At 37.4% G+C, this 19,338-nt stretch overlaps 1 protein-coding gene across 2 annotated transcripts in view; it reads left to right on the top strand.

Moving 5' to 3' along the window:
- Window positions 1-2,523: 2,523 nt before the first annotated feature.
- Window positions 2,524-19,338, top strand: part of RPN2 (ribophorin II) — a 40,772-nt gene continuing 23,957 nt past the window's right edge. The window contains exons 1-9 of one of the 2 annotated variants that reach the window (XM_063297156.1): window positions 2,524-2,690; window positions 3,959-4,152; window positions 6,916-7,011; window positions 8,005-8,180; window positions 8,747-8,822; window positions 10,366-10,500; window positions 13,963-14,139; window positions 16,679-16,797; window positions 17,162-17,267. In XM_063297156.1, the coding sequence (XP_063153226.1) occupies window positions 2,678-2,690; window positions 3,959-4,152; window positions 6,916-7,011; window positions 8,005-8,180; window positions 8,747-8,822; window positions 10,366-10,500; window positions 13,963-14,139; window positions 16,679-16,797; window positions 17,162-17,267 (1,092 nt within the window). In that variant the 5' untranslated portion in view covers window positions 2,524-2,677. The remainder of the gene's footprint in view (window positions 2,691-3,958; window positions 4,153-6,915; window positions 7,012-8,004; window positions 8,181-8,746; window positions 8,823-10,365; window positions 10,501-13,962; window positions 14,140-16,678; window positions 16,798-17,161; window positions 17,268-19,338) is intronic. The other variant, XM_063297157.1, reaches the window with a different exon arrangement.

Raw genomic sequence — 19,338 nt, 5'->3', positions numbered from 1 at the left:
TCAACCACACAGTTCCATGCAGGTAATGCTAACCTTATATTCAGTATTATGTCAGTGAAATGATTCACCCAAAAAGTTATCCTGAAAACCAATACCCAGAGAACATAAATTTAAGACTACTGCTAACCTATTAAACTCATTCTAAACACCCTATATTTGTCCTGTCTTGGTTAAAAATGTTTAATAAGGTCATTTGGAATGTAGCATTAGGGTTTGACTTCCTTTTGCTCTATGATTGAATTTCGTGTCAAGGATATACTGCATTTAAGGTGAGGTTTTAGAGTTTATGTTACATAGGGGTTTTTTTTCCAGGGATTAAACATTTCAAGTGGCATAATTGGGGAGGTAGGATTAGGGTTGAGTTTTGGCTTCCTTCAGCTCTGTGGTTGAATTTCATATCAGGGTTATCTTTAGGGTGAGTGTAAACACTGGCACATTCAGGCATTCATTCAATGACAGTCAGGAGACCGGGCTCTTTCTACTGTTTTAATGAAGCGAAAAGTACAAGAAGAAAGCTGTGAATGCTCAAACCTACATTTAAAACTACATTTACTAAATTGCCCTCTGCCCCTCTTCCCACTAAAGCATGCTACCCCCCTTCCCAATCCAGGTGGCTCCTCTGATGTATCTCGCTTGCATGGCCTTGGGGTGCTCATGCCATAAATCCATAGCCATAACAATACAGTTCACACTCCAACCTGGCACCCCCTCTCATCTGGTGACACGAAGTATGTACACACCAATAAGAGACTGATGGAAGACACTCCGATAAGGGGTTCTGGGAACCTTTTGATCGGAGGGTCTGACAGTGAGTTTTTAGGTAGCTGGTAGTCTTAGAACTATGTTACATGGGAATTACTTGCCAGGGTGACCTTTGGAGTAAACATTTATAATAGTATTATGATGAAGGTAGTGTTTGACTTGGTGTGAGGGTTAGCTTTAATGCAATTTTTATAGCTAATTTCCAAGAATTTTGTAAGGTTGTTTAATGAAGGTTTAAAATTCTGCCACTTGTTTGGGCCAGATAAATCAGTTAGGACCCAGGTAAGAAACAAACTGAGTGTCTTGATGAAACAGACAAGGAAGCAGAACAATTCTCAATATTATCTGTAGAGAACTCCAATACATATTAGCTAAACCTCCATTTTAATCTGGAGAAACAAAACTGATTCCGCAAACGGTAATGAGAACAGACAGCCTGTAGAGCAGTGTTTCTCAGCCTTGGCAACTTTAAGATGTGTGGACTTCAACCCCACTTCAACTTCAAATATGCTGGCTGGGGAATTCTGGGAGTTGAAGTCCACACATCTTAAAGTTGCCAAGCTTGAGAAACACTGCTGTAGAGGTTTGGTGGCGCTGGGATATTGTTGGCTTGCAGAACAGAATGATTTAGGGTGGAGGTGGCATATGGCCTGCAGCAGCAAAATCTTGGCAGTTTGACATAGCCCCAAGGATTTTAGCTATGGGAGAGAAGCAGGAAATGAAGCATTGTTCTTGTGGTGGTAGAAAGGAAAAATCTGGAATAGCTGATTGGGAGTTGGGACTATTTATTTATTCCTTACTTGAATTTATATAAATATTTTCCTGTTACTTTGAATATATAGTGAAATATTTATTATTAAATTTTTATTCCTTCATTTATTTATTTAGATGGATTGATCAAGTCATGGCCACACCAAATACTCCTGCCTCCTATTATATGTAGTCCCTTTTAACTTAGGGGCCCTGTATTTTATATTATTTATTTATTTATTTATTTTCTATCCTGCCTTTATTATTTTTTATAAACAACTCAAGGGGGCACACACACCTAATACTCCTTCCTCCTCCTGTTTTCCCCACGACAACAACCCTGTGAGGTGAGTTGGGCTGAGAGGTCCAAGGTCACCCAGCCAGCTTTCATGCCTAAGGTGGGACTAGAACTCACAGTCTCCTGGTTTCTAGCCCGGTGCCTTAACCACTAGACCAAACTGGCTCTCCATAATCATGATGATAATATGTAATCATGATGATGATGATAATGATGTAATCATAGATAGTAACATGTTATTGTATTATCCTATGTACTTATTCTATTGTATATTCTATGTACTGCACTTATTTATATGAGAATAAATAAATGCTCTAAAACTGCTACTATCCCTAAATATATCTGGGCTGCAAAAATCCGAACGACCACTACATAGCAGCAAGGAGATACAGATCACTCTAATTCTTTATTGCCATTTAGTGATTTGCAGCTCAAATCTGGCAGCCTAGTACATTTTCGTTCCCACCATTCAAAACCGAAGACTTCCCTAGTTCCAATTTAGAATTCGACCCCTCCCCACAAACCATTCCACAGCACGCTTGTTTGAATGTGCCTCCTTCGATATGAATGATTCGGCTGCCAGCCATTCAGCGGACGCCACATCCTTTCTGAAGCGCCACCCTTTACCAAAGCAACCTAGCTGGAGCATACCATTCGTGCTGAGCAAGGGGGAGAAGACTACCGGCGCCGAAGTTCACATCCTTTAAATTGCGTTCCACTTCCAGAGGATGGATGGAGAAAATTGATCTGTCATGTCTAAATATTAGTCCTGCTCTTTAAGAGCAAGTGTTGCGTCGTCCTGAATGGTATATTCTACAGCTCCGGGCGGAAGTGAGCTCTTCCCTTGGTGTGCGGGCGAGGGGGAAAATGGCGGCCCCGGGTAAGGAGTGTGGTGAGGTGGTGACGGCGTGGAAACGGGTTGTTGCTTATGCAGCCGCGTTTAGGGAGGGCGGGTAGAAGGGTCCTCTCTGAAGTCTGGGGTGTGAGTTCCCCCTCGGGAGCTGGGTAAGGTCCTTGGCGTGATCAGAATGAATCTTACCTAGCATGCCAACGCTGATAGAAAAAGCTTCACCTGCTGAATAGCTACTTGTCAAGCAGTTGATGAACACAAAGGAGCCTTTTCGCTTTCGTTTGGAGCGAAAAGTGTTGTTATTTAAACCAAGTGAGAATTGTATGTGTTTCTTAAACTTACTCTAAATAGAGCTAAGCCTGTTCGCTACTGTAGCATTAACAGAACAGGCTTGATATCGTAAAGGCTTTATGTACATACACCCTTATCCTATGCATTTTTATTTTATGTTCAGTGGTGCTGTCTACCAGGTAGTCGTGAATAGGACTTTAGTCTATGCGCCTGTAAATTTAATCTTCTGGTTCAAAAAAACTGCACTGATAGGATTATAGTAAATTCAGCCTTTTGAAAAATAAGCCTGGTTCCTGGGTTCTGCCACTTTCTCTTACATATTGTCAATCTCTGTATAGTTAAAGAAGGATAAAAAGATTGGGCTTAAGTATTTGAAAGGGTGTATGTTTCATTTTGTAATTGATATTGTGAACATGAAATTGGAAAGATATCGATTCTGATGGTCATTCTAAATTAATGGAGAAGCTGTTTGTGTTTGAGGGAGAATAGTATTGTCAGTCTTCAGAGTCCTGGGACAAAGGTTTTTAATGTCACTGTCACTTCTGAATGGCTATGCATATGCTAGTTCCACATCTTGTGTTTTACAAGCTACCTTGCAGCATAGGTGGCAAGAAATTGAACGCAAGTGAGTTAGAACAGATTTCCCCATCCTTTCAGCCAATTATTTGCATTTGATTTTGGCTAATAAAAGCATTGTAGTCTTTGTTTCATCCCAAGACTAGAAGAACATAAATATTTTTCAAACAAATATTTGCAAATGTATTCCTGTTATGTTTGAAAGTTAGTCTGTATTAATAAAACATGTTAAAAGTATGTGGTGTATGAACATCAAATTGATTAATTGTATATCTTTTTGGCCCTATAATACATTTTTTTTTCTCTTTGTGGCTAAGGATACCTGAATAGCATAATGATCCACCTAGATAAAGAAAATTATTCAAAACATAACATATACACTCTACAAAGATATGCACCAATATTTGCTTTTCTCCTTTTTTCTTTTTCAGGGTATCTCACATTTTTCATTTTGGTCTTAATGTCTGTGGACAAGATGGTAGCCGTGACTCCTAGCCATTATCTCACACTACATGATGTTCAGAGGTTACAAGCTTCTTTGGATCGTCCATTCACTGATTTGGAAGGAAGTTATTATACCATCGTAGGATTGAATCAATTAGGTGGGAAAGTGGCTGATGAAAAGGTGAGGATATATCTTTAGGGCATTCAGAATATTATCAGATGATGAATGAACTGTGAGCCAGTCTGGTCTAGTGGTTAAGGCAACGGGCTAGGAACCAGGAAGCTGTGAGTTCTAGTCCCATGTTAGCCCACTGGGTGACCTTGGGCCAGTCACTCCCTCTCAGCCCAACTCACCTCACAGGGTTGATATGGGGAAAATAGGAGGAGGAAGGAGTATTAGGGATGTGTGCCGCCTTGAGTTATTTATGAAAATAATAAAGGTGGGATAAAAATAAATAATACCTGAACATAAATAACTTACTATAAGTCAGCCCAAATTTTGTCATTTGCTCTGGGCAAGTAATATTTGTTTGATGTTAAATAATCACGTACTGAACTTCCCATATCCTTAGTTTTGCTGTCTGTGAATCATTCCCTGTGGGGATTACCTGAACATTTAATGTAAGGACTAGACACAAAGCTAGCTTGTTGGTTTCTGCTTCTTTTCTTTCACTGCAGGCAAGAGAGCTGAAAATTGCTCTCTTATAATACTGTATAACAAAAGGACGAATCAAGAGAAACAGTGAGTTCTCATAGTGCATTCAGAGGAGTTCTTATGTTTGTAGAGTTTTTTTCACAGGACTTCAGACAGTTTTTTTCTTAAGATTTAAGAATTTTTTTCTGTAACTTTACTAGAATTATTTATGCTTTAGCCTTATTCTGTTTGTTATTTTGTAATACAAACAAAATGTTGTTATTGAGTTGTATTGCAGGTACCTTCAGCTAGCATTCATGGAACAGCAGCAGTAAGCTTTATATTAATGCCACTAGTTCTGGGGGAGGATGATGGGAGGGGCACCAAAAGTAAGAGAAGCAATGAAACCTAAATAAGTGTCCATTCCTATACATCAGGCTATTGCTTATTTTTGCATTCTGCTTGAAGTCATTGGCAAATGTATACCTGAACAGTTATTTTTAAAATGTTAACGTTTCAGGAAATAGGAAAGAAATTGCATATATTATATAATATATAAAGAAGGAAATGCGATCACTACATTTTAATGTGATAACGTAATGTATTATTCACCCATAAAATGCATTTGTTTTATCTTTATTCCTTTCTAGCTTCTGTGAGTGGAATTACCTGTATTTCTATCCATCAGTCTCATTCTCAGTGATGTAATAAATCTTACATCACAACCTGGAGATCTTACTATAAGTATGGGATAGAGAAACATAAGAATGTAGCTTTGTTCATATGCTAAGCATCTTGCTTTTTAGTCTTTCTAGGTCAAAAGCCAGAGAAGCTAGAATTGGCCATGTGTGTTGCATGTACATATGAAAGAACAGTCTGTTGTAATTGACAGTATGTTTGATTAGGACTAGGGAGATCAAGATTCCTAACCCAGCTCAGCCACGATACTCAGCAGATGACAGGGTTGTTGAAGACTGTGGTAGTGAAAGTTCAGATGAGCTGTTGTTATCAACATAAAATGTGATTTATTATTTTATACCGTCCCAATTTAGGACAATTAAGAATGGGCTATATATTGTTTATTTTTACAATCATATGGTTAAAAGAATCTACCTTATACTGAGTCAAAATAGTGTTCAATGTATCAGTATTGTCTGTATTGGTAATGGTCCTTCATGGTTTCAAACAAGATTTTTCTGGAAATACTAGAAATTAAAACTCTGCTATTCTTCATGCAGAGCATCTACTTCTTTGCTGGGCTAATGCCCGTTCCTACTGCTTGTATCTTCTTCAAAATATTTTAATCCAGTTATATGTATTCTATTATTTCAGATAGATAATTTCTGCATGAGTTTGTATAAAGATGTAATAGCATATTTATAATTCTTTCTAGATGTAGCAATAGATTTCCTCCAATAGATGGTGCTAACACTTCACCTGCTGCCTATTTTGTATCATCTATAGATAGTGCAATTTGCAGTTACAATTAAAGTAACTATATCAGTTACTTTAATTAGACACATAAAAAAGTCTCAGCCTGCTTGACCATGTCTGGGCTCAGAAACTACATAGGGTCAGGCTTATTTAGTATTTGGATGAGAGACCTCCAAGGAATACCAGGATTACAGACTACATGGAGAAGTTGAAAAAGTTCCCAAAAGATTGTAATGGTGAATCACTTCTTTATGGCTGCCCAGGAAGCAACATGGACGTATCAATGAAGTCACCAGGAATCAAACTCAAATTGAAAGAGAGTATTTTTTTACTTGACAAATATCCATCTCTGATTTACTGTAGTTGTCTTGAGTCTAACAAATAAGGTTAACACTTGTAGGAGCTAGCAGATACCTTCCTCCCTTACATCCAGTGTTATTTTACGTTACCTTCCTAAATCAGGTATTCCATGCTTCACTAAGCACTTCTATGGCACGTACTGAAAATATTCTATAGATGTCTCAGTTTGCTTCCCTAGGTAAAAAGCCTTATGCCTTTGAGAATGAGGGAACAAAAGAGCCTATAATTTAAGCAAGAAAGGGAATAGAACAGAAACCTGCCTTTTCCTTTTTGTTGTTGTTGTTGTTGTTGTTGTTGTTGTAATAGAGGGAAATAAATGAATCATGAGCTATCTTATACCACATCTCATTTTGTCTGTCTAGATTGATATTGGCTAGTCTTTTCTATAATACCTACATTGGTAAGATTTTCCCAGGTAAATAACTGGGAATATTACATTTAGCATGTGCTAATGTGGTTTGCACATCTTTGTTATGTGAAACACAGAATGATTAATTGCCTTTTTTATCTTAATAGGCTGCTTGTAATTTTATAAAATCTAAACTGGACCCCAATAGTATTGATTCCCTCTTCTATGCTGCACAAGGAAGTCAGGCATTGGCTGGATGTGAGGTAAGTTCAATTTGTGGAGGAGAAATATATTCTGTTATACAAATCTTTCATCTATTTGACAATAGCTGTTTCCAAGACATCTGTCCGGAGGCTAAAATAAGCAGTTATCAGAATTACATTAAATAATATTATAATAGATGGCAGATTATTTAACCTCTTTTAAGCAGTGTGACTGTGCAAACTAAATAAAAAAGGGCTTCAAAATAAAGATAGGCACAATTTTCTTCTGTGTTGGATACAGTTTCTATTAATGTAGTTAATATTCTTATAGTTTATTTTTGAATAGCTGAAAGTGACTTATGTATGATTCTGGATGATTTCCAGCTAAGCTATTTATGAGCAGAACTGTATGATATGCATTCAGTCCATTTTGGGGGCTTACTGGTTTCTGATTTTTGCAGAACCAGTGTTGTCTCTAAGCAAGTTAGTGTGTGATTCCCAGATTTTCCTCCATCCTGCTCCTTGAATCATTGATTAGACCTAACTACTAGCCTTAAAGCAGTATTTGCAGTGACTGTAGGCTGCAGGTAATTATAACCTATTGTATATCATAGTTAGAATATGTCTTTTGTTCAACATATTTCATTTAATCATCTGTATGAACATCAGTCTCAATTCTCTGTATATATCCAAAATGGTACTCTTCATTTATAAGAGGATAGTATCATTAGGTTTAGAAGAACCTAAAGGTTTGTGTATGATGTAAACAGTAGTTGAAATAAAAGTTCCTGAGTTCAATCCCTTATCTTCTAGTTAAAGGGATCACAGCAGTTAATGGGAAAGACCTCTGCCTGAAATTCAGGAGTTACATATCAGAATGGACAGTACTGTGACTGATAATCAAATAGTCTGATTTGGCATCTCAGCTTTTTGTTTCTGGACTTGACAGGAGTTTGAAGATCTTCAGACTCCCATCAGGAAGCAATTCTTCGCTATGACGCTAAACATTTATGCAATGACTTGTATACACTGCTTTAGTATGTTATTTCCTAGATTGCCATTTCAAATGAAACCAGGGAACTGCTACTTGAAGCTATCAGTGAAGATTCTTCAATTACCCAGATTTACCATGCTGTTGGAGCTTTGAATGGTTTTGGGCTTCCTCTTGCTTCCCAAGAAGCCCTGACTGCACTCACTTCTCGTCTTAGCAAGGAAGAGAACATCTTGGCGTAAGTGTTTATCTTGTGGATCTTGAGGGTCACTCGGAGAAGCAGATAGAATGCCACGGCAAGGCTGCTGTGCTGTTACTTACTTCTGCGTTACACTGTTTTTCCCATAAGATGAACTGAATGATTTAAGAAGATCTAGTTTCCTGACACTTACGTAACTTATGCCACACATTTTATGAGCAATAAGTATTGAACAGAGTTGGGAATTTAATTAGATTACTGTACATTGGGACTCTTTGGATTGTTGAACTTCCAACTTATTTGTAGAAACGTTAATGATCGCACTTGAATGTTACAGTCTGGACACTGCTGACTTGCAGTTTTATTTCTAGCCTGGGAAAATAAAGTGGACTTTATTTTTAACTGAATCATATGTCTTTTTAGTAACAGCTTATTTAATGTGCGCTGGCTCCAGAAAGTTCTTTCACCATATGAATCCCAGTTCGTTAGTGTCATTTTTTAAATAGATATTCCTGTTCCATACTTCTGAGATCAATCTGCTCTTAGCTGGTAGAATCATATGTTATACTGTTCTTCTCCCTGCACCATGGTTTCTGTTGTTTCAGAACAATTCAGGCTTTGCAGACTGCATCGTATTTATCCCAGCAGGCAGATTTAAGAAGCATTGTGGAAGAAATAGAGGTTTGTTTTAGATTTATTTGTTTTAATGTGCCGTTCTGTTTTATCCTCATCTAACTAACCATATAAAATTTATTGAAACAGTTTTTAAAACAATGTAACTATATTACAAATACCAACAATATTCTAAAAGCACTAAAAGAGTAGGTGGCACTCCATTTCTTTCAAGCCCCAAATACTTGGCAGAATAAAGATTAAAAGGATATTTGATGTGAAAGGTGAAAGGTCCCCTGTGCAAGCACCGAGTCATGTCTGACCCTTTGGGGGGATGCCACTTTCGCGACGTTTTCTTGGCAGACTATAGCGGGGATGTTTGCCATTGCCTTCCTCAGTCGTCACCTTCCCCAGCAAGCTGGGTACTCATTTTACTGACCTTGGAAGGATGAAAAGCTGAGTCAACCTGAGCCGGCTACCCGAGAATCCAGCTTCCGCTGGGATTGAACTCACATCGTGGGGAGAGTTTCAGTTGCAGTACTGCTGCCTGCCACTCTGCGCCACACGAGGCTCTTCAAAAGGATATTTAGGCATTCCATAACAATGGAGCCAGTACATAAAAGGCCTTGTTGCTGAAGAATGAAAATGGAGTCTGGTTTCATTAAATCTGTCTATAAATCAGGTTTTCCATCTTTCCTTTCCTTCAGAGTGCTAAAAAAAAAAATCCCAGCAGTCTTGTGAATTGGAATAAAGCTTTGTGGCTGAACAGGGGTTTTAACTCTGTTCCCAGATTTAAGTCATGTTTACATGTAACGATAACATCACTAGATGATTTAAGTGGATGAAGATACAGCAACTATATTGCAATTGTCCCAAATCATGACTACGTACATGTAGTTCCACAAATCTGTTTTATAAATACTACTTTTCCCCAAAATTAGGTCTCTATTCTCAAGGATGACTTCAAAGCATTCCTTAATATTGGGATGTTCCTCCCCGAAAAACAGTAATCTGAGTTTACATTTTGTCTTTCTGCAATATTAACTCAGTCTGAACAAATAAATAACTTCTACAGTAGAACTAAAATAGGAAGTTCTGTTGACTGTAAGTTCATTTTTTTTCATGAACCCGCACCATTAGATCAAAAGGTTGACAATCATTTATAATCAAGAACTATGTTCCAAGGAGGTGGGGGGTACTTCCCAGTAGTAGTTAGAGCCAGAGGGGGGAAAATGGGTCAGACATTCCTGTTCTCTGTCTTTCCATTATCCTTAGTTTAATACTTTTTGTCATCTCTTTCTTCTCTCTCACTCGCACAAAGTCCATTCATCGCAGAGAGTTAGGGTGCTTGAGGCTGCTGCTGTCATGTCCTCCCGTGCACAGTTGCCACCATGCAGAGTTTCTTGCCTTCCTTGTGTATAATATTCAGGGCTTTTTCTGTGCTGAGATCTGTTCATTCATTAGAATCAGAAGACCCTTTTCTCCATTAGAAGCTTCCAGACTAGATATGAAGAAGATCCCAAGATTAGCAAGGGAAAGAAAGAAAAAAAAGGTAGCAAAACTCAATAACTATCTGATAGCTGTAAAATTATTTGCTGTGATCTTTTTGTAGGATCTTGTTGCACGATTGGATGATCTAGGAGGAGTGTATCTGCAGTTTGAAGAAGGGCTTGAAGCAACTGCATTATTTGTGGCTGCCACTTACAGACTCTCGGATCACGTCGGCGCAGAGCCAGCAATAAAGGAAGTAGGTAACCTTTGGAACACACTATCGTAATGGTTTGGAATAAGGAATTGTAAATTCAAAACTGAATTTGGACTATTGCAAGGTGTGAATGGGCTCATAAACTAGTACTAATTTCTATTTATCAGTTGGTTTTGTTTATGTAACAATGAAATGTCAGTTTTTAATGCCAGTGTCAAAGCAGAATGGTGAACTGCACTTTTTTACTTGCACTTTGATATTGAAATGAGATAAATGTGCGTGATCCCCATATTGAATTAACATCCTCAAACAAAAAAAGGAATTTTTTTTTTTAAAAAAACGCAATAATAATACATCAGTACTGTGTCCAGAAAATAGTGAATTCCCCCTCCCCTGAATTCTACGGATAACAAGTAGCCACACCACTATAAGATGCTAAGATGGCACTGCAGATACAGGCATAGGCATAGGCCTCAAGATGTGTGGTAGTGCCTGCATCTTAAATCCACCTTTTGTTCTTGCTTTTTTATGAACGTATGTGAAAAGAGGAGAAAATAGCTCTGCTAAGCCCTGCTCTGTGCATGAGTGCTGCACTATACAAATACAAATAGCTTATTTCTATATATAAGTGTACTTTAATCCTGAACTTAAATAATTTCAACTTCATATATGGAAAAATGCTGCACTCATTATTAAGGGTCCTCCTGTACCTTTAAAACGTAATGCAACCAGACAAAGACTGTACACGTGCAAAGTTTTCAAAAAAGGATACCAAATCTTATTATCTGAATGTGTGCACTGAAAAGGTACACAGTTTGTGAAACTGACATAAAGATACAAGTTTAAGTTTTATGGGAAAGAGAATAATTACCAGAAAACTGGAAAGTGTTTGTAATCTATAGGAATACCGTTATTCTAATGGAACAAAAAGATGCTGATGCTAGGGAGAGTGGAGGGCAAAAGGAAGAGGGGCCGACCAAGGGCAAGATGGATGGATGATATTCTAGAGGTGACAGACTCGTCCCTGGGGGAGCTGGGGGTGTTGACGACCGACAGGAAGCTCTGGCGTGGGCTGGTCCAGGAAGTCACGAAGAGTCGGAAGCGACTAAACGAATAAACAACAAAATGGAACAAAATAGTTTATGTGGTTTAGATGTCAGGTGTGATTAGGCAGCTCACAATGACAGATGCAACAGTGAATTTAACAAATTGAAAGGAAAGGAACTTAATCAATTTCAGGTAAAAGCATTGATTTATGAGTGGACTACATTGATGACCTGATAATGTGGAGAAAGGCTGAAGTTATTTATGAAACTTTTTAATGTCATCTTCTAAGATACATCTTTTGTCTTGACAGTTAAGGGCTAATCATAAAATTGTGTTTCTCTGAACTGAAAATATAATTAGTGCCTATTATTTCCAATTAGTATTGGGAATGTGTAATGGACTGGAAAAGTCTCAGGTCTATTGCTTCTGAGTTGCTGCAAAACAAACACTTTCTAAATCACATGCTTTAAATATTACTCAGGTGAATCTAAAGTGATGTGTTACAGCCTGCTTGTCATAAAGTGTTTTTAAAAATACCGAATTCCAAAATTGGTCCAATTAAAGGTAATTATTTGGTGTGGAATATACATTATGTTGTCAGGAACTGTTTGAGATTTTTTGTATATGTACATTGTGTTAACAAATTCTGTTTCATTACAAAATTTAAAACAAGAGCGACCTGCTGTTTTTTAATTTAATAAGTCTATGCCTGTTAATATGGGCATGCATTTACATAATTCCATATAAAGAATTAAGTATGACAGATTTTCAGTGCTTTTAATGAGATGTGAAGTTTTGACTGTGTACCTGAAATGGAGGTAAAAATAATGAATAATCTCTCTAGAACAACAACAACAAAAATCTTAGAAGAATATGGAGAAGTAGGATACAAAATCAGTAATACCCTCTTCCCCAAAAGGTTCACAAACCCTTTTTTCCTTGTGTCTTTTTCTTAATGTCTCAGAAGTCATGGCTACTACCTCCCTATGCAAATCTTCAGCTTTCTTGAGAGATTCCAGGTTGTTGGTCCTCTTTGTGATAGCCCTTCCCCAGTCTGATTGCAGAAACGTAGCTGCCCACTTAGATTTACATGATAATCTCTGTCCTTTTGAGTAGAACCTGTATTTCTCCCAAGAAGTAATAAGTACCATTAATCTATGAAAACAGGATAAACTACTAATCTGGATGTGTATTGCCATTGAGGGTTTAAGATATATATTGAGTTAATTGCCCTGTACTATTAGAAGTCTATTATTAACTCATTTTAAAGATCCTGTTGACTGTGCAAGCTATTGTTAGACCATTTATGTACAAATATTGATGGGGACCCTCACCTATACATACCAGTTTTACCTTTGATTAACCATTCTACACAGTCAGGTTTTTATAAAAGGTAACCAAACATCTGATAATATTATAAAGTAATATTAAATTTACTAATAAAGTAAATGAGCCAGTTTGGTGTAATGATTAAGACATCAGGCTAGAAACCCGGAGACTCTGAGTTCTAGTTCCACCATAGGCATAAAGCCAGCTGGGTGACCTTGGGCCAGTCACTCTCAGCCCTAGGAAGGAGGCGGTGGCAAACCACTTCTGAAAAATCTTGCCAAGAACACTGCAGGGACTTGACCAGGCAGTCTCCAGAAATCAAGGCTGTCTTGAAGGCACACACACACAAAAGAATGATCCGAAACAATAGGACTGAGGTGGTCAAAAGTTAAGTCCAGTGATAGAGCTGAAAATTGGCTCTCCAATTTTATCATTATAAATCTACAGTATTTTTTTAAATAGATAATTAAAAGAGTATTGCTAAGGTAAGTATTAGATGTCTGGAATAAAGAGTTGAAATATGCCATATTAACAATCAATAGCTAAGGATCTTAAATAATATTATGTTTCTTATGATTCAACAAAATATCTTTTTCACACTTAGTGAACAAACCAGAGAAAGTTTTAAAAGGATTGGCTGTCAACCTCATATTGAAATTAGAACATGAACGAGGAGGCTCTTACTCATATGATAGGGACTTGTCCCATTGGTTCCTCATTTTGATTTAGATGAGATCATTATGGTTTAAAAATGTGAATGCACTATTGAATTACGTACCAGAAACTTGGAACTTATTGCTATATGAAGAATTATAGATTTATTGACAACACCCCAAAAATATTTTCCAGTGTATTCCTAGATTAATATTGGATCATCAATATGTGTTTGTTTTCTATGAACTAGCTCTCTATCAATGTAATGGAAAGATTGTTCAGTATTATTCCATGTGATAAGCATTTAATGGTATGTTTAAAACTTTGGCTGAATGATTTCCTGTATATAACATAATAGCTTTTTGCTTTTTTTCTCCTTTTTTCCCCTAGTTTCTTTGTTTTTGTTTCTTAAAACAAGAAGAATCTCAAACCGACTTAGCCCTATCTTGTGTTGTATTTTTTTTTAATTTTCAGGATCAGCTCATCCAGTTGGTGAACGCAGTTTTCAGCAAGAAAAACTTTGAGATTCTGTCTGAAGCATTCAGTGTGGCTTGTGCTGCAGCCTCCCTTTCCCAGAATCGTTACCATTTGCCGGTCATTGCTGTGACAGACGGACCTGCTGCAGTCTCTCACCATCAGCCAGTACTCACGGTCAGTGGCTACATTGAGAGTGTCTTAATGCCTGAAGTAGAAAGTTAAAACATTTGCATTGGGATGATAACATTAAAACTGGTTCTTAAAGCAGGAATGACTGAAGTTTTCAGGAACCGGTCTATGCTCTGATAATGGTCTGGGAACCAAAAATTAATTTACTTACACAGTTCAAAGTATTTTGTAGAAAGTTTGCCATTTAATAAAAAACCAAGCTATAAATATGATGCAGCCTGGAAGGACATCTTCATATCTGGGGAATCACAAAAAAACAAAGGGAGGCTTAAAAGTATGGTAAGGTACTGTATCTTCCATACAACTATTATTTTTTCCCTTTGGAGTAAAACTGAGCAGAATCTTATACTACAGCTTGAACTGAATTCTGGAAAGCCACTCAGAACCAAGTAAAATAGATTTGAGCTGTAGCCAGCTTACGGATCACTGCCTGGTTGTCACTGATGTAAAAAAAGATAGCATCATAGTAGGATTAACAGTTCCAGGTATGAACCCTGCAGGGTTCATATATTATACATTAATTAATGTATAATTAACTAAAGGATGTCCATGGAATCCTTTAGAATTCCTCCTCTGAGTAGGCTGGGGATAGACAGCTACAGCTCTCCAGATGCTTTTGAACTTGAATTCCCAGAAGCCAGAATGACCAGTGCTAGGAATTATATTTCTGCAGTACTGTATATAAAACATAAAGTTTCACCACCCTTGAAGGGATACAGTTAATATTTTAGACTTGCTGCTCTAAAACTCCTTCTGGATATTAATTATATAATGAGAGCCCTTAAATCTCACATTTAAATCTGGGCTACTGCAAGGCCCTTTATGCTTTGAAGGCATTTTATGTGAAACAAAATGCAATGACCAGACTGCTAGCCTGGGGAATGCAGCATTGCAGAATCATACCCATCTTGAAGCTGTATTGGCAATCTGACTTGTAACGCCAATTCAAAATGTAGTTATCACCTATACAGCCCTATACAGTCTGGCACCATGATATATTGTGCCTTGCCAAGTATGATTCTGTTTAATAATAATAATAATAATAATACTTTATCCCGCCTTTATTATTTTTATAAATAACTCAAGGCAGTGAACATACCTAACTCCTTCCTCCTATTTATCCAATCCAAACATCTAGGGAAGGCCATGCTAAGGATTTTCCCCACAATAAGTGAAGAAGGGTTAGACTGGAAGGCAGACCTTCTTAGTAGTAGCCACCCCATTGTGGGAAATCTTGCCCTGGATGTGCGATTAGCCCCTACCCTCCTCTCATTTAGGAAAGCACTTAAAATTGTCCTGTGTTAGTGGACCTTAAATCCCTAGGATGGTTTTAGGTGTCAATCTATTATTGTAATGATTTTGAGTTGATTATTATATACTGCATTATTCTAGATTATTTTGGTTTGCTCATGTCCATTGTTTAGAATTGGTTCAGATTGGGGTGGTTTATGAATCTTGTAAAATTAATAGTATTTATTACTCATAAAAACACAACTCTAAGTATTAAAGGCTCCTCTCAATCCAAACTTCCCCAAAGCAGTTTGGATAAAAATACCAAACTAGTGAATTTAAGAAAGGAATGCTGTCTTCTTTGAGTAAGCCAGGGTTGGTGCAATCAGCTGTACACGAAGTGATCTACAGTGTTAATAATGTATTGTTATATAACAGTGGACCATGGAGCAAAATAGAGCATTAAGCAAGCATCTGTTAGCCTCAACATCCATTTTGTAGGTTATATCAAAGTTGTCAGAGACATATTGTTAAAGGCTAGGAGCATCACAGCTGTCTGGGTCTTTGCCCATTGCAATGTTATTCCTGACAGCTCAGCAGTGTGAAGGAGAGGCTGGCAACTGCATGGAGGGGTGGGCAGTTAGGTCAGAAAGCTGTTGACCCTTTAAATGTTCCAGCATGTTCTACATTGGCAGAAGGAACTGCAGGATGGGGCTGCACTGTCTTATTACTATCAAACATTATACCAAGGACTGAATTTCTTAGTAGCTGGTAGTTTCTTAAAGATGCTGATGTATAAATTCTGTCATGTGGAATTTAGCTTTCCCTTCCCATTTCTTCAAGAGAAAACTTGCAAGTATAAGAAATGTATGCTTGGAACTATGGGTAAGATGGGGATGAGAAGATGAAGCTAAGCTGTTTCAGAGAAATGTGAGAACATGGGAAATATAATTATGTGTTTCACCAGCCTAAATTGTGTTAAAATCTTGAGATACAACTTATCCTACCTCTTAGTTTGCTGGATAGGTGGAAAAGAATAGGAGTGTTTTTAAAGGCAGACCACCTTTAGGTTTACTATATGATGCAGTATTAATTTAAATAACGAGAATGAAAACTATACCAAGACATTAATTAGATGTAGTTTTTGGAAGATGCACAGAAATGATTACTGAAGCAAACAAAAGATTGTCAGAACCTCTCTATAATTTTGCCTTTTCCTGGAATTCATTGTCTAGCTGACAGTCTTCATATGTAAGGAGGAAAAATAATTTTACAAATATTTTACATTCTTTAGCTCCAAGTGACAAATGTGATGTCACAGCCACTGACTCAAGCAACTGTAACCTTGGATCATGTCAAGTCTGTTGCAACTAAAGCCACGGTCCTTCAGCAGTCTCCTTTTTCTCTGTCTGGGTAAGCAGAATATTGTTATTCAGAACTTTTGTTCTGCATCTTCAGTTTGTAAGATTTCCATTCCTCCCAAGAATGTAGAAAGAGTGGGGAGATTGAAAATAAATATGGATCCAGTAATGCTCATGTTTAAGTAGGGGTGGCTCAGTCTTTTTTACATTTGAATTACATTTGAATTACATTCGAAAAGACTATGGTTTTTTCTTTCCAAATAGTATCTTGCAACTTCTCATTCTGTTGCCTTGCAGTTTGAGGTTCTGTGAGCCACCCTTAAAAGCAGCTGCATCCTGCTTGTGACATTTTTAATAATTGTTGTGCATACAGGCATCAATTTCCTGTAATTTTACAGCTATACTTTTATTAACAGAGAAGTCTTTGAGCTGAATTTCATGAGTGTCAAGCCTGCTAGTGGCTATTACGATTTTACAATCAGCATTAATGGAGACAGTCGATTTATAGCAAACAAAGTTGAGGTAAGTATATATTCTAAGCCCTTTTTAATTCTGTAAAGTAGTTGTTCATTAAAACTATTTTGGTTCATGGTAGTTGAAAATTACTTATTTTTGTCAATGTATCAGTTGTCTTTTGTGTTTTTTTTTAAAATAAAACTTCACATAGCTGTCCTGCATGGAACATGTCCTTTCCTTTCTCCCTTCCCAAATAACTGTTGCCATACAGCTAGGCCAGTGGCTCTGTATCAGAATGTAATAGTAAGACTTTGAAAACCTGTGCCCAGAGAAAGGGCCTGGAGGCCTGCTTAAGGGGAAAAAAAAGTATGTTGCATCAAGTTGCAGAAGTGGGTGGGGAGGATAATGACCAAATGTGATTTTAATTAAATGAAACATACTGTAGTGATTATACACCATATATATGGTATATAATTATACCATATATATTTAACAATTTAAATTCTAGGCTTCTTTGTAGAGGCAGAGACATCAACCTTGGACTTGGCAAACAAAGGTTCATACCAAACATAACCTAATTTTTCAAATTAACTGTATCTCACATTTAGCACTTTTGAGAAGACATTCTATATTTTGTGCTATTAAGAGGTAGCCTCATATTACTTTACCTTGCCCTTGTAAAAAGACCAACTTAGGGAATCCTGCCCATGTTCCATTTTTTATTTAGTCTGTATTCTGGGAATATACAATTGTTACTTCATTTTTCTGTCCAGCATCGCTATGATTGCATGTCATATTTACTAGAATGTGCTTAATTAAAAATTAATTTGGCAAAGCTACTAGCCATGTGCAAACTGCAAACCAGTCATTTGCATGATACTTTATAAGAGAGCAGTAGATCCAGTTAGGAACCCAGATTCAGGCTCCGTCTTCCTTGGCTTCCTTCCTTGTGATGCTTGGGGGTTGGAGTTTGACCTTCTCAAAACTCTACTCCTTGATGTCAGCAATTTGTCCATACATGCAGAATTTCTCTTCTTCCCTTGTACTGAGATCTATGTAGAGCAGTGTTTTTCAACCTTGGCCATTTTAAGATGTGTGGACTTCAACTCTCAGAATTCCCCAGCCAGCCATTCTGGGAGTTGAAGTCCACACATCTTAAAGTGGCCAAGGTTGAGAAACACTGATGTAGAGTGAAGCTGGGACCCTTAAAAGAAGAAAGGAGAGGTGGAGTTATGTCTTTTATCTGCTTCAGAATGGCAGAGCAGTGCTTGTAGATGCTCCTTCTTTGAGGGTCTGCGAGTTTGACTTACTCATCTGGAACTCCTGCAAGCATGGCTCACATTGTTGGAGAGGGGCTCATTTGTAGCCCATCTTGGCAGGTCATTGGGTCCCCTACTTGGCTTTAAAATAAAGAGAGGTTGTATACAAAGTAGATAATTTGGATGTTTATTTACTGTTCAGTGTTAAGGATTTAGATGGGTTGGAGGGGCACTTTCTGTGACAGGGCTAACTTATCATCTTTTGCCCTGAGGGTTGGCATTGGGTGAAGCTGTGTGCAAAAGTGGACTGGGTCACAATTTTTCTGGATTTTCTGGCTTTTCAAGGCAACCTTTGAAGGATTATTTTAATGTGTTAAACATATTGTGAGACATGTAATGGCAGGAAACTATGCCATAAACTTTGTGATGAAATTTCAGCAGTGCAGTTGAAAGATGCTTCAGCAACTGAAAAAAAGGGTGGTTTTAAGACCAGAAGCAAGTTGCCCAACTGAATCTGGGCCCAAACAACTTTTTTTCAATAACATTGAAACACGAAACATATTTATTTTGAAGTATGAAATAGAAATTTATTCTATAGCTTACTTGCAGCTCATAGATATTTTGACAGATCTTAATAAAGCAATTTCCAGGCAATTTGTGGAGTTTTTTTTCCTTTCAGTCTAATGCAACTATCTTTTCATTTTTATTGAGTTTCTTTTTTTTTTTAAGTCATTCCCAAAGCTGCAGTGATGGCAGTTGGAAACAATTTGTATATGTGCTATTTTTTTCAAGAGCTTTTTACCATATTTGATATTCTCTTCACCCCTCAATTGCTTATTTAATTGAAAAATTAGCATTTAAGACTTGCTGCTCACTCA

The sequence above is a fragment of the Candoia aspera genome, chromosome 3, assembly GCF_035149785.1.
Source record: "Candoia aspera isolate rCanAsp1 chromosome 3, rCanAsp1.hap2, whole genome shotgun sequence".
Classification (NCBI taxonomy): Eukaryota; Metazoa; Chordata; class Lepidosauria; order Squamata; family Boidae; genus Candoia; species Candoia aspera.
The sequence above is the reverse complement of the archived record's forward strand: the minus strand, read 5'-3'. Positions and strand labels throughout refer to the sequence as shown.